The 17,318-nt window shown below is 31.0% G+C and overlaps 1 protein-coding gene across 2 annotated transcripts in view; it reads right to left on the reverse strand.

Moving 5' to 3' along the window:
- Positions 1–4,496: 4,496 nt before the first annotated feature.
- Positions 4,497–17,318, reverse strand: part of LOC117240775 (octopamine receptor beta-2R-like) — a 130,712-nt gene continuing 117,890 nt past the window's right edge. For both annotated transcript variants that reach the window (XM_033506815.1, XM_033506816.1), the window contains exon 5: positions 4,497–8,246. In XM_033506815.1, coding sequence (XP_033362706.1) covers positions 8,156–8,246 — 91 coding nt within the window. In that variant the 3' untranslated portion in view covers positions 4,497–8,155. The remainder of the gene's footprint in view (positions 8,247–17,318) is intronic.

The following is a 17,318-nucleotide window of genomic DNA, read 5'->3' on the forward strand; positions in this document are numbered from 1 at the left end:
TAAATATACGGATAATAAATAACAATTAGCAAGCTTTAATAGCAAATAGCGAGGAATAAGATATTCGCGAATAAAAGTTTCGAATCATTTAATTAATTAATTAATTATTAATTTATTATTTACTCGAATAATTATCTAGATAAAAGTTTATTCGAACAATGCCTCGTTCTGTGTCTTATTTGTATATGTGACACTGTGACACTTTCGGTCAATAAGCATGCTTATCTTTATAATTGTATTAAGTCTATCAGAAATAACCAGCCAGACTCGCATTCCTTCTTTTAATCATTACCTAATCATCTTTTCAACTTTGTACTTATACTAATGTCGCCTGTAATAATCAGCATTAAGGTAATGACTTATTCTGTACTAATCAAACGACATCTGTACTTGTATTTTGATTTTGTGTTTAAGTACTAAAAATATGGTTCTTTGAGGTTAGGTTGGAGGAAATAAATTATTGGTGCATCTATTAATTTCTTTAAAGTTTGAGGTTAGTTCTTTGTTTAACTTTTTCTTTGCGGAAAGTGTATATTTGTATTTTTTTGTATAGATAACTAGGACTTTTGATTAATTTTGCAATGGTTAAAATTACGTAACTTTTTCGTTACTTTTGTATTTATAAATATAAATAATTTATTAATATTTTAGGAATTATATACATGTTTGAAATACACGTGTACTTAATGGCAGATTTTCAAAGTGGTTTTTCTCGAAACTGAAGCCTCATAGACAGAAACTTTATTCTTCATTTTCTTACTTATTTTCTTATGACGAATCATCTTTTTCTCGGTTATGCCTTTAATTACTGGATATCCTGTGTATGTTTGCATGTTATGTGTATTACATGCAGTTTTTCACTTACACATTTGCCATAAATATTATATAAACATCCACAGTCTACTAATGTATTTTAATGTTGTGAACCATAGTTTTCTCTTTGACAATTGAACTTTGTCAACAGTTTTCTCTAATGGAAGATTTTGTGAAAAGTAGTTGCTAAAAATAGTCTATTCACAAAAACATAGTCAATTCTTTGGCATATACGTATTGTAACGAATCTATTTTTGGTCGTTTACGTTGTTTTATTAGATCTTTTTACTAACTCTGAGGATTTTCACAGTTTGTCCAGAAGGGACATTCGGTAAATTGTTATAGCAGTAAGTATATTTATATCACGTACATATTTCACCAATATGAAGTATGTGTACATTAGGTGCAACTTTACAGTTTTTACTTTTTACTTTACTTTTAAGTTGCAATAGCAATAGATCGGAGAAGGTAGTTGAAGTATTTCTTATGTAGCTTTTAGTTATGTTAAATGGCGAATTTGGCCTTAAAAATTGTTATGGAATTAAAATTTCGAAATTAAATTAGAAAATTAGAAAATTATCCTTCATCGAGTTCTATATTTCTTTTTGAACAGACTTTCGAGAGAATTTTTTCAAGTCTAAAATATTCGATATTTTTTTAGATTAAAATGTTAAACTAAAACGACTTACCATATGTAACTTACAAGTATCACATATATATTCTATTCTATACATTCTAAACTTTCTTTGGCCTTAAACAGTTGAAAAAATTAAGGTGAGAGTGAAACGAAATTAAGGTAAATCGAAATTAAATTGAAAAGTTGACAAATTATGTTTTATCGAATATTTTCAACTCTTTTTAAATTCAATAACATTTATTTCGACTAATTTTTCGAGCTTTTTTAATTCAAATGTTAAACTAATAGGAATTTATAAAAACTTGCAAGTATACATTCGTTGTCCTTTCGATTATAAAAATTGGGAAAATTATCATAGAACTAAAATTTTGAAATAGAATTAAAAATTTTTAAAATAATTTTTTCATGAAATATTTATATATTAGGTACTGAAAACTTTAGATTAATTTTTTCAAACATTTAGTCGTTCTAAACAAATCTTTACTTAATTTAAAAAAAGATATATAATATATCGGAAAAATTATGATATAACAGAAAGTAAATGGAAAATTAAGACTTTACCGTCTAGAGAATATCGGTTATTTCGTTTGAAATTAAGTAAAATTTGAAAGAAATTTTCAAATCTGTAAAACTGAAAACTTCAATTAATGAACAGAGAGATATATGAATAATTAAAAAATATAGATATATTTGTTTTATATACACGAAATCACACTTCAACTGGTTAGTCGTTAATTTCAGACCAAAATAGTTTCGATCCAAATATTCAACAAACACGACTTGCAAATCTTTTCTTTCTTTCCGGTCAATCAGTAATCATATGAAATACTACAGTGTAAATTTTGTCCAATAACTGGTATAAAATGTGCAATATACAGTCGTAAAGAGCTCATAAAAGACGACGTCGTATTGCGTCTATTCGTTTATGAGGCCAATCAGCGAACTTGATTGTTTGATCCGTAAGGGTACCCGTTTTTGTCACCCGTTTCATTAATATGTATTAAACAAGGAATCGCTGTAAGCTTATTATACGCACCACGATTTCAGGCAAAATAAATTTCAGGAGAAAGCTTTAAAAATAAGAGAAACAAATCATATTAAAATTTTAAATAACCAGACGTTTTATTATACTAAATTTATAAATAAAAATTCTTGTATTTTAATTGATGAACAAAATGAATGCTTGCAAGAATTGTTAGAAAGGAGAATGCTAAAAAAAGTTACATTTGTCGTGTGTTTTATTATCATAAATGAAAGAATATAAACCACCAAGACTTGAGTAGCAAACTATATCAAAATTTTTAATAAAATTTTGTTTATTTCAAATTTATGATTAAAAAAGGAACAATAATAATCAAGTTACCAAAAAATTTATTTCTTTGAGAAATTAGATTCGTCGAGTATTTTATTACTGCGAATTAAACAATTTTTTAGCAGGTTTTAAAAAATATAAAAAATTGTATAATGTTTTTTTATCCTTTTCGTTTCCTTTATCTCGTGAGTCTTTTACGAAAATGGAGATCGATGAATAGGTAATTAATTAAACATTTAAATGATTGTATTGAGGCAATCTCTCTCTTTTTATAAATTTCACTAATAAGGGAGTTAATCATTAATTAATGCATATTTGCGAGGTGTTCTCCAAATTGCTTTATTATTTTATGGAAGTAAGGCTATTTTTATATTCCGTTTCATATTACTTTTAAATATCTGTGTGTCTCATTCAACTGCGATTTTAATTCTTCATAGAAGTAGAATTGATTAAACTCCTGCAATTTTTACGGAATAAAGATTGCTATTAACATTGTCGAATAAAAGAACTGTATTCTGATTATAACAGAAATAATAACAGAATGTTCATTTTATTTATTAATTTAATAATTAATTAAAATTGTTCAAATCCTTATGAACAATTATTTTCTTTTTAGTTAATTTATTTTAATAATGAGCTGTATATCATTAAAATTGTCAACATTTCATTCATTTAAACTTTATATTTTTATCATAAAATATATGATGCGCGTTGACATATATTTGTTACGAATTGAGATTAATTAAAAAGGATTAAATTTAATTATATTACTTGTAATATTAATATTATCTTATTTAGATTAGTTCGTAAAATACATAGTATATTACTTTAATAAAAAGAAGGTAAACAATATTTGACAGTTGAAATATAATCAAGTTTTATTTTTGGCAGGCTAATACAAAAAATGAATATGAAACTATAAAAAGGTTCCAGATCGTATTTTTTCAGAACACATTTCTTCTTTTCTTCACTAAAAATGATTTCACGTACATGTAAGATATGTATGTATAGGTATGCAGCAAATTTTTCTTTAATATTAAACCTTGCAGATATTTTAGAAACAAATGGTCATCAAAATTTACAAAAAATGCAACATGAGCATGTAGATTATCAAATTAAAAGTACTTAATAAAACAAATTGAAACTTCGTTCATAACGCAAATATTTAAATATTATATAATATTAAATTAAAATTAAATATTAAATATTCTAATAAATTTCCTGCTTCTTTTTATTAACTTTAATTGTTTCCAAGATTAACAAAACTAACAAGAAGCAAAGTAACAAAGTTTTCTAAATACATCGAAACATTATAAAAAAACGACAACTTATTATAAATTCATACACGAAATAAAATTAAATTATCTCGCGATCTTACAATTGAGAAATAATCATACCTGGAGCATTAACTCCATAACAAAAAATAAACGAAAACGCATCTCAACGTACTAAATTCGCGAATTAATATTAGATACAGAATTTTCTTCCGACACATTGTTCATCGCTGATTTATTTTACATATGCAATTGTTGACACGTAGCCCATCTTTTTTACAAACTAAACACTAGTCGTTTATATGAGAGAAAAACTTTTTTCTGGCTATCGATTATCGCGTTACTGAAACGATGTACATATATTTACAAATTATTTACAGCGGACGTTAATACGCGAATTCTATCACAGAGAAACGATGAATCAAAATTAAAAAAAAAAAAAGTCATACAATATCATAGATAAGATTATCAGACTTTGATTTATTGCTGATCAATCGACGTGACTATTAACGAAGCATAAATTAAACGAAATATTCCACTGACAATGAGTTAATATTAATTAACAACTAAAGGACACGCACATCGACGAATTAAAATATAATGAAATCTTACCTAACCATACTCTAATAAAAAAAGTTATTGCATTGTACAATATCTCTCGACTTTATCTTTATTTTTAAAAGCTCCTTTGATTATGTTAGTACGAGCTTTCGATAATTTCAAATCGACCTTTTTCTATCGATTAAATGGCACACTTTACTATCAATTTAATCGTTCAAGATTCCTTATTCAAACTGTTTTTCGGTACATCGAAATGGCGTAGATGCAGAATTTCGCGTGGGGATTTCAGGGTGCCTTCGCTAATTTACAGTGTGAACTATTCAGTCCACAACAGGGAATGGCTTTTTAATTGATTTGTGACTCGTTTTACGTCCTGCGTAAAAGTTGGGCCATTCTTCTCGAAAATTTCGAGAAACGAAAATTTTATTAAGATTCGAATGTTTATGACATAACGATTTGATCTATTTAGATATTGATAAACTCTTATTCTTTTAAAATCAACAGGAAATATTGATCACAGAGAGTTAAATATTAATGTTTTATAATATCAAAATGTTCGAATTGAAATGGTATTATGTTATTGGTGAATTTATTCTGGATAAAGCGTAATTTGTTTGCCTTTTATTAAATATTTAGAGTTTTATTAAACGTTTATAGGATTTCGCTGCTTTGATTTACCAATAGATGGTCATATGTTTATTATTATTATTAATCTTTTAAATCCTATTCATGTTTTATCTTAAACGTCTTGGAACATAAATCGTTAGATTCGCCGAGTGGAAATTTTATTATTTTTGAATGTGTGAATATTTTGATAGTTTAATATAATTGTAAAATTGTGCTGTTGCTATTTTTTAGATGACTAGGAGCTAAACAAATATTATTAACCGTACAAGAAAAATAAATAAATACTCCTGACAGAAAAACAAAGACTATAATCACATCATCTAATTAATTATCTACATAATACTTAATATTCAAATAAAATTTGCGACGATAAAAAATATATATTTTTTGTACATAAATATTCGTTATTTGAACTAACATTAAAACGAATTGCATTCATGGTCCGATTATACACATGCTATTGCAGAAATTTGATTGTTAAGTCCAATATACACATAATTAAACAGGTCAATATTTTTTTCGAATAAGATTAAATAAGTAATCGACGGGAAAGTTTAACGAGCTATAATTATTTCTGTATTGCATTTTAATTTTAAAAGCAGCCATTATACTTTCTTCGAAGGAAGACATATTTCAACTATAAAATGAAGAAAAAATAAAAATATCACAAAATCTATAAAAATCTTCGCAACATGTTATAAATTCTCTACATAAAATCACATAACAACAATGAACGATAAAATATACAATAAAATACAGGAAAGAATTAAAAAACAATTTTTCTGATGTTATCGGTTACCAACATTATCTCGATCATCTACTACCAACGATTTTAAGACACGGCGCTTTTCCAAAGCGTAAACAACAAAATAAATAGCTTTTCGACGATGAATAGCACTAATCAAACAATAACGATAACAATAACGACGATCACTTTGGAATTATATATCACATCATAATTTTCTTTTAAGAAAAAGAAAATACGCAATACCGTTGAAACGTCGGGATCATGTCATGCAACGTGTCATGTAATAACATTATCGGTGAGCAATAATACTAATTGCATTAAAAATAACAAAGACTACACTGTTCATTTCTTTTGTCTTTTCTTCGAATATAGGTCAGAAACGACACTAAAGTCGACTATTACTTAACATCAAACCTTGAATCTCATTATCGACCGCCTAACATCAGCCACAGCGAGCTCTCACTATTAAAAACGATTCTATTCACTTTGTCTTCGAATAAATGGTTATAAAACCGCGTAGTCGACTTCATTGGTTATCTAAATATATTACATATTAACTCTCGAGCTGCCAATCAAATCCATTACATTAATAAACATTTACTTGCTTCGAAGCTTCGATAATTCATTATTCTTTATAATTTATCTTTCTTGTAACTTCTTCAATCATATTGACAAACGATTTCAAGTGGAACTCGAGTTATCTACGAATCGAACAGCACACTTGGCCACCCAATACGACACAGAGTTTTTTTAAGAATTGAAAAAAAAATTAGGCGAAGGTGTCTTGAGGAGCTTAACGAATCGACAAGACATCTTTTTGAAGAAAATCTTCGTTCTTTCTTTCTTGCATGCCTTTCAAAACATGGTTTCTTGTAAGTTTCTCCAAGATCGTTCCCTGATCTATCGATCGATCGATTCCAGCGTGAAACGCGTGCCTTTCTTTTCGCGAGAATGTCGCTTAAAAGTACAATAGTATCGATAGTATTGGCAATGCGATGTGACCTACGCGTTTCCTGCGCGTCTATCTGCCCTCAGTGTGCATCTCTGTGATCGTTTCGCGATGGTATATGATCTTCGTGTCTCTGTGTTCTCTGACCACGCGTGCTACCGGTTTCTTCAGCCGTCTTGTATAATAATGTCTCCTTTCTGGCGTGATAAATATTTGAATTTAGTTTCTTCCTCTATCATTACTTTTTTAGGAAGTTTTGAGGTTTCGATGTTTCAAACGGTATTTGTGTTATTGTGACTCTTTCGAAGGAACTGACTACTATTTTCTGCATGGCTTCGGCATATTCTCATATATGACAAATTTTGAGGTAAATTAGAAAATAATGGAACCTAAGATGTGGCTAAAATATAAATATGTTAACGTTTCAATAAATAGTTTCATAGGAAACTTTAAGGTTTAAAAATGATAATATATACTGCCAGCCACAAATATCAGTTATAATAATATTAATTACTATATATAGGACACCTATGTCAGTATATCTATTGAAAAGCTCTATCAAATATTATTCTACTTTATATTAGAGGGCACATATAATATGAATAAAATAATAGATCTATAACAAAATATTTAAAAAATAAAAGCAATGAGAAGTATACAATTTGTACTAAATATCAGTTGATGTCTTAATACTTATGGCCGGCGGTGTATATGCACCATTGCTAATTGCTGATTGACCGTGTTTGATTCACGTTTTTGATCATCCATTCCCATAATCCTTGCCAGATTTATTACATACAAATGTCTCTTTTGTGAATATATCTTTGAATGTTTCTTCAACTGACTGAATAAACATGCGTGCACCGGGCTTAAAGCAAACCTTTGAAAAATCTTTTATCCATTACCAAGCAATCCAAAATGCACATGATTTAATATACGAGCACTGTGTTGAAACCGTAAGCACGCGAGGTAACCAAATATGTTTAAAAACGCGAGTTACTTGATGAGATTCGTCTTCCGTGAATTGTTGGCAAGATGGCGAAGAATCTCTCGATGCAGGCTACACGTTACGTATATAGTCGACGATTATACGCGTCGTTTTATTTGTTGCATGTGTAGGCGACAATGCGGATGTATAATTAGGTGGGTGTGTACGTATCTATGCGTGTCTTTTTGTTTTCTTCTTTTTGTTTTCCATTACGGATGCAGTTCACAGTATAAACTCGCTCTCCTCTCAGAGGCTGCTACCGTACTCGCTCGATCTTCGTCGGTCGATGTGCTTTATGTACGTCTCCGAGTATATGCTCTTAGTGCGGTCGTCATACCTGCAAGCAAAAAAAGACAGTGGCACCAATACGTTTTGTTCGCTTCGACAATGTTCATACGGTTCCAGGTTTGGGATAGTTTGTTTGCAAGTATTATTGTTTAGGATTTTGGGTTGACGGAATCAAGAGGATTTTAGTTCTTCTTTTTGTTTCTTTGTAACACAGACTAAATTTATATGAAGACCACAGGGGAAAATGTTATATTTTTCGCTGTTTATATAGGAGTTGTTAACCAATCTCAGTTTTCCTCTTACATAACTGAACTAACTTAGTAGATAAATTTTACGTAAAATTGTAGTTAATACTTCATATAACAAAAATCTATGAACTATTAATATTATTAGCCTGTAAATTACTGCATAAATCCTTTTTTATTTGTTGACAATTTTCCATAATTGTTGTATACAAAACTTTGTAGATTTATCGTTTAATTTTATATCTTCAGACCTAAATGACTGTTCTCCTCTTTTTTAATTATATCATACAATAGTACTTCATTTGTTGGAATTTTAGTTAATGCTCGATTAACTGAATTTTTACTGGCTGAATTTAGTTATTTGAATATGAACCTCTATTATGTGACGGCAAAATATTAGGTAGTCGGCAAAATTGTTGAGCTCCTATTGTATAAATTCCAATTATATAAGTTGTTTGTTTCCCGACAAGTTCAAATAGATGAAGTACTACTGTATTAAAGCACTTCATTCAACCACCAAATAACATAAAAATTAGGAAATTTCCACAAAGAAAATTATATAATACATTTTATCTGTCGTCTTCATATATTATTAACTATATCTAGAAGTTCCATTCTATATTAACTATTCTTTAATTTCATAAGAGAATATTGTATAAATATTTTGAAGAAAAATGATATTCTTTTCTAAAATACATTTTTGAGAGCTGGAACTTTTATGCGCATATAGAAACATTTTCAAAGAAAAGAAAACACGTTATTCTAAAAGGAGGAAAATATTGTAAGTTATTACACATACATACACATACATGCATATATCACATTGCTTTCGCTCTGTAATTTTTGCATCTTCAAAATTATATCGATGCATTATCCGAATTCACTATACTCAATTATTACATTCATATGTGAAACGAATTCAATTATTATTATGATCTATCATTATTGTCAACTAGGTATATAAATTGATAATTCTAATTGCATTATGTATTTATACTTTCATTACAATATTATGAAACTATTCCTATAATGTACATAAGATATAAATATTAAATATATGTAATATACAAATATAATATATGTATAATTATAGATGTTATAGTTATGTTTGTTATTTAAATTTGGCTGTGATTTCATTTACAAATTTGAATAGCATACAAATTATGCACATGTCATACAAAAAGATAAAACAAACGTATATGAATCCTGTGAAACATGATATGCACACTGGTGTACTTGGATCACGTTACTTGGACTTAATTGAATTATCTTCGTCACTTCTTGTAATTGACTTGCAAACACAAAAAGTAGAAATTTTGATTGATTATATCTGATATGCATGTACTTCCACTATATTTTGATATTTTTCTTTAATATTATGATTTAGTGATAAAATTATCAATGTCATTCAAATTGTATCAGAATCAATTAACGTAATTATGCAAATAGTGGAAATGTTCTGTGAAATGTCTCTTTAAATGCAAAGAACTGTTTAATAACTACTAATCAATATTTCAATTAAGTTAAATTTCTTCTTTCATAAATTAATTGCATCACAGCATTAATGCTTTAAATTAGTATAAATTATGAAAATTATCATTTGTTGTCTTTTTATATATACGAATATGTTTCATTACATTAACTTGATTCTATCTAACTTAATTTGTCCTGATTATACGTATATCTATGTAGTAACATTGAGTGATAGAATGATAGGTTTGATAATATTCGACTCGTCTTATTTGTTCTTTATTTACATTACCGATCGTTATGTCTTTAATTACTAACTCTAAATTAAGTTTAATCAAATATATGTAGAGATTGTATTAACTTCTAATCGATTCATTTATATAACATCTAGTACTTTTATAATTATTACCTCTTTATATCATAACCTTAAAAGAAGATAAAATTTAGTTAGAAGGAAGATTTTACAATTCTAACAATTTTGGACTCAAACGCGATCTACTTCCGCCAATGCAAATTGCTGATATGTGTTCACGTTATGCGCAGCTCCCGAATAATTCATTTTATACTGCAGTTGCTTTACAGTCGAATTTTCAATGGCTGTTAGAACCTAATGAAGTATTAGCCGTAAATATTTTATCATTAATATCGTTTCGTTAATTTTACACCGAAGCACCTGTTTTAATTCGGTTATCTTAACAGTATTTAATACTATTCAATTATGTCAATTTGTAAATAATAATCTATCTTTTTGATTATGATTCCATTAACACTTATTTAAATCAGAATTGGCTATTCAATGCTGTAGTATCGCGACTGATGCAAAATGCTAAATCATTATATAACGTGAATGAAAAAGATCTACTGTTTCAGTTTCAAACATATTTTTAAGAAGATATTTTCAAGGTTGCCAGTATTAAAAATGTTTTGACGTAAGAAATTACACGTGTTAAACAAATTTAGCATTAGCACTGCGTAGAAACTTCTAAATATTACTTTTATGGAAATAAAAATCGAACGAATACATTAAATTTTATTTATATAAAACTAAATCTAATTTAGTTAGAAGTTTAAACTTTCAAATACATTAAGTACACGAAGTATATCTATCTGCATAACATTTAACAAAACCAGTTCATTCAAGAAAGCAGAATTGGTATTAAATGAAATTGATGATAAGGAACCGGCCAAGAAAAACCATTTCTATACAAGTATTCTTTTCTTTCATCACTTGTTTTAAACTGTAGATCGAAATTGTTTTAAACAATCTAATTACTAGGCCGCGGATATTTATGTAAATTCGTATTTTCATGAATACAGTTAAAAGCAATGTTAACTATAGAAAAATTTGTTTCATCCATCAAATATTATAACAAATTATGTAAATGTTATACAGTTCTCTATCTTTAAATCCTCCGTAAATGTATAAACATCCGCTATTAATTATAGTCTATTAATTATTAATAGTATGTTTGGAACAAATATAATTTAAAATAAGAATAGATAAAAATGCTTCATCGAGAGTAAGGACAGAACAGAAAAATAAAATTCGAAGAATACACAGAAATGCAACGCTGAAATCGTGCGTTCGTTTCAAGGTTATTAAAATATCAAGCAAAAATTTCGTAATCGAGCCTTTAATGCCCGAAAAAGCTCGAGGCTGTCCTCGTTTCTCTTTTCCTTTTCTTGTTTCGAGAAAATTCACTTTAGGAGAGGGTTAGAGAGATGCGCTAGATAGGAAAAAGTACGCGTTCCTTGAGTTACGCTCGCATTCGTGTGAAAAAGTCGAGCATCCGGTTCTCAACTCGTCCTACTTTCACCGCACGAAATTAAAAGTAATGTCCTTCTCTTTCTTCCCTGGCCGCATCTAATCACCCCATTTTATGGCGGCCCTTTGCGCCAGGGACTTGAACGGTGTTGAAGATTTCTGTACTCTAAATTTCCAAGCTCTAAATAATCCGGATGAATAGTTAAAAAAGGGTGAGACATCGACGAGACTGCTCTTCTTAGAAACGGGGTAGCCCGTCTATATTAAACAAACTTTCTGTTTGAAGACAGCACTTTTAGTCAATATTCCTTTCGTTTTACTATTTTAGATTATATATTATAATTTGGACATATTTTTAGTTTATGCAACTTGGTCTTATTTCATAATTATATGAATAGCAGAGATGTACCGAGTAGAATTTTGGCCGACTAACCGACTAACCGAATGATCAGCTTTCAAGAAGCTGGCTTATCGGCCGACTACTTGTCTTTACCGATTATTTTCAAATAACACTACAAAACTCGTCAAGTTTATGATTGTTTAGTGTTAAGCGCCCAAAGAAAAAATTTTCGAACATTTTTTACTATGGTTATTTTATTATGACTTGTTTCTTCGTTTTAAAAAGTACTTGTTACGATAAAATGAAGAAATAATGACCAAAGTACCTAATTAATTGTTACTTGTTTAATTTATTTCAATAAATACTCATTATTATTTTTAATCTTTTATGTAATAATTATGCTACACATAAATATGTGCCTATAAGTAAGTATACTACGTATTAAAAAATATAAAAATTATGTTAATGCCAGTAAAGACAGAATATTGTATTTTTCTTTCTATGACTTATCGAGTTATCAATAAATATAGTAAATTATTACTACATTAGGGCCGATTAATCGGCCTTTTTTGCCAGCTAGTCGTCGACCATAAAAGTAATCTGACAGTCGGCTTAACCGATACTAGTATATCCCTAATAAATAGAGAAAATTACATTTTTACGTGATTTAAAAAGTGTAGAGTCATTATAAAGTGGTTATAAAAAAGTACTTGCGCACGCCTTTGCTTTTTAATGAAGCATTTCTTTAGCAGATCCTACATTTCATTTTCACAATATCAATTTTTTGTAGTTATATAAAAGTACTACTAAATAATATAGAATTTAATATAGCTGGAGCTAATTAATATAAACATGATATGTAAATATATATGTATAATGGTTTACAAATACTTTTTGTAGTCTCTGTAGATACATATATACCTACACATATGTGTACTGCACAAAAGCATATAAACATATGATGCCACGTCGACGTTTGTAATTATCAAATTTTGGAGAATCAGTTTATTATTGGGCAATATCTTTGTTTCCAGATTCTTCCATTTCTGAAATATAAAACTAATAGAAAGAGTTTCGAACTTAATACAATGCGAAATAATGTTTATAAACAGTAAAGATATGTAGTGATATATATACTAAAGAGTTAAAATACATTAGTACCAATATCTTTTCAGAAGATAATTTAAGCTTATGGTTTATTAACTCTATTGTGATATTTATGAGTGACGGTATATCAACATCAGTAATCAAACGCGTCAAAATGTTGAATTCCGAAGATTTTATGTTTGTTTTTCTTTTGGGGATTAATAAAAAGTAGATGCTTTTGGAACAACGAATGCTAACTTTTATTGAGATAAAAATATAATTATATATGAGTAAGTACATAATATATTATATATATATGTATATTATAATTATATACATGTGGGTGATTTTACAGAAATGGAGATTTTCTGTGACTCTCACATATGAAAGCTTTTAAAAGCGTTAAAACGCATTATATTTGCATGACAGAGAAAGATAACAACTGTAAATTCATAGGCGAGCTATGAAGAATTACCAAATTAATTTATTTATATTAAAAATTACCTTTTATACGTGAAGTTCTCAGTTTCCTGCCATGTTTACATGGAAGTTCTATGCCTACAAAATTTACTCTACAATCTATCTCCAGAGCATGAATATCAAATGATTTATTAGTCTTTCCTTTTTATATATATTTTACAATAGTCGTATTTATCATTCACATGTATCTTTTACCTTAATTGACTTCATTTTATTGGAAAAAACATCTACAATCTTTTATGTCCCAGTTCCCTCTCCGTGAAATTTTTTTTAAAAGAAACGGTATCTGTGGTATTAAGAAAGAAATCACGTGAAATAAGTCAAAACTAATCAAGCAGTGCTCCTCTTTCGCTTCACAAGTGGCCATTTTTGATTACTTAATATTGTAAAATCGTTGACAATCACCTGTTGCAATTAGCTTTTTAGTCCCTTGGTTCGTATTATATTCTAAGATTACTATTTTTACTAAATTTTATTTAACGTAACATAAATATAATATTGACATTCAACTTCCTTTTTAATGAATGAAATAGTAAACCGCGCGAGAATTTTTAATATTTAACCTCAAAATTCTCAGTTCCCTGATTGCAGTCTCCTATCAAAAAATATGATAGAGGACTAGATGTATTCTAAGAGCACTAGAAAATAAAAGTCTGTGTCGATTGTATCTATGTCACATAGATATTTAAAGAATGCCTTGCATTATTTAGGTAAAGTTATAATTTAGTCCTAAAGGTTAGAAAATAAAATGTACTATTTATTTGTTTTAGTTTATAATAAAGAACGCAGGACTGATCACTTGTTTGTGTATGTAAGGAATAAATATTCGTTAGTTTTAAAAATTTAATGATTTTTGTTTTAAGTTTAACTGACATTTATCAAGACTGATAACTAAGTAATTTATGATTAATAAATATTAGTTTTGTTTTACGTTTAATTACTTTTGTTTTCATTTTCAAATTTAACTGGCCTAAATATATTCAATGGAGCAGCAGACTTACCACAGTAAGAGGCAAAAATCCCTTGAATAGCACAAACGCCAAACTAAATAACGCAACTAGGAATCTAACCAAAATCATTAAAAACTATAAGAATGACTGTTTCCAAAAATATCTCGCCAATCTGTCTCCTACAGCTGACACCAACTATTCACTATGGAAGGCTTCCAGGAAACTCATGCGTCCCCCGCAAATAATCCTTCCTATCCACAATCCGCAAGATGGCTAGGCGCATAGCCCTATAGAAAAAGCCAACCTGTTTGCTAATCACCTATCTAACGTATTTAAACCTTACTTCTCCAAAACTGCCGCGGAAATAACTGAATACCTGCACTCTCCCTTCCAAATGTCCCCTCCTATTGAACCCTTCACTTCTGTAGAAGTTACAGAATTAATCCGTCGCCTAAATCCCAGGAAAGCATCGCGGCATGACCAAATATGTAATAAAGCAATCAAGGAACTTCCTATAAAAGGGATTGCGCTCATCACATCAATTTTTAACGCAATTCTTCGCCTTCAACATTATCCTAAGTCCTGGAAAATACCCACTGATTACTCTCATCCCTAAGCCCGGTAAACTAATACACGAAACTAGCTCCTATCGCCCAATTAGTCTTCTACCTACTTTATTAAAACTATTCGAGATGCTGACGAATCCAATCCTTTCACTCTTAGAGGACTTGAAAACACTGTCTGATCATCAATTCGGTTTTCGGAAGCAACATTTGATAATAGAGCAAATATAACACATAATATCAGCCAAAATTTAGAAAAGAAAAAGTATTGCTCAGCGGTATTCCTAGACATTCAACGGACATTCGACAAAGTATGACATGAAGGGCTTCTATGCAAACTCAAAAAAATACTACCACACACTTACTGTTACGTCGCGTAACACTACCTAGCCGAGGCCACACACCGCTGGCAATATGGCAACCAGATGTCTTCGGATATTCGCAGCGTATCTTCCATGATTTCAAGGACCTTCCATAAATCACATAGATTTCCTAGAAAAGGTCCTTCAAACGAAACAAACATCTGGTCCGGAGGAATTTCTACAGACTATTGTCTACCACGGCTTAACAAGGGAAAGTCAGTTTTTGTCACGTACGCTGCAACTTTCCTCCCACTAACCACTTTCTCTCGAGGGCGGTTAAGGCCCTTCGTTTAACCAATTAAAAACGAAGCCTATTCCCTCACTCTCCTAAATAACATCGGCACCAACCAATCCGATGGTCCCGTGCGCTAGACACACTCATCCTTAGCTCTCCTCCGAGACAGCATCGTCTTCCAAGAGTACTGTTTTTGCATCCTTCGAACGGTCAACATCCTTCGAGCGGGTATACACACCCGCAGATCACTCAGTCACTCACTCATCTCGTACATACGCACCAGTGTAACTATCCTCGTTATAAGTTGTAGAATAAACGGTGAAATATAACTTACTACTGTGTCATATTCAAATCAACTACCTCTGTTATCCTAAACGAAACAGGGGAGCGACTACTTCGCGGCGTCGATTCACCGAATCGTAGCGAGAAGTTACGCCCCTCGCTGACGCGTTTTCCTCGCGACCGCGTCTCTCCGCGAACGGCCGTAACATTTGGTCCTTCGAGCCGGATAATCAACATTTGGTCCTTCGAGCCGGATTATCAGTGGCCGTGGATAGTTTTGTCACCCATCCGGTCGTAACATTTGGTCCTTCGAGCCGGATTCAACATTTGGTCCTTCGAGCCGGATTATCAGTGGCAGTGGATAGTTTTGTCACCCATCCGGTCGAAACATTTGGTCCTTCGAGCCGGATTCAACATTTGGTCCTTCGAGCCGGATTATCAGTGGCCGTGGATAGTTTTGTCACCCATCCGGTCGTAACATTTGGTCCTTCGAGCCGGATAATCAGTGGCAGTGGATAGTTTTGTCACCCATCCGGTCGAAACATTCGATCTTTCGAGCCGGATTCAGTGACAAGTGATAAGTGTGGACACGTAACCGGTCGAATCATTCGATCCTCAAAGCCGCATCACGCGTCAAGTGAAAAGCGCATACCAGTGACACCCACTACCATACAGTGCCACGTGAATCCAACATAACCAGCAGCGGAAGCGTTACCCCCCCAGCGAGGTCAGTAACGACAAGGATCGTCACCCTTGAAGAGGTATTATTCGGTGGTTAAAACGCAACCACGCAACCTCCTGCCGCAACTGGACAATCTTCAACAGAAGTAAGTTATAACCATTCCACTCTCAATTATCTAACAAATAATGGCCACCGGAAACGAACTTACCGCCTTGCGTCGACGCCGGGGTTATTGCATCGGCCACTTTACACGCTTATCGAAAAAACTGGATGAAATCGAACAATCCGGCTGTCCGCGAGAGAACGAGCTAATTCAAATCAAAACTCGTCTGGACACATACGAAACGGAGCTCCGCGCCATTCAAAATGAAATCGTAAGCATCGACGAGGAGGAGTCCGCGCGCGGCTTTGAAATAGCCGACGAGTACGAGAGACTAGAACTCCGAGTAATTATTCAACTGAGCAACCTACGACTAACTACGACGTCACAATCGACAAACGATGAATCAGCTGCCGGTCGCGAGTCTGCTTCGCTTAAATCACCGGAGAATCATTTTCCTGGACATAATGCGAAGACGCCACCTTCGCCATTGCCACAAGGGCCCACGGATAAGGGAAGTAACAATGACTTGAACAAAACACGCAACGCTATTCAAACTCC

This window comes from Bombus vosnesenskii, unplaced genomic scaffold (assembly GCF_011952255.1).
Source record: "Bombus vosnesenskii isolate JDL3184/JDL3185 unplaced genomic scaffold, Bvos_JDL3184-5_v1.1 scf7180000014893, whole genome shotgun sequence".
Lineage (NCBI taxonomy): Eukaryota > Metazoa > Arthropoda > Insecta > Hymenoptera > Apidae > Bombus > Bombus vosnesenskii.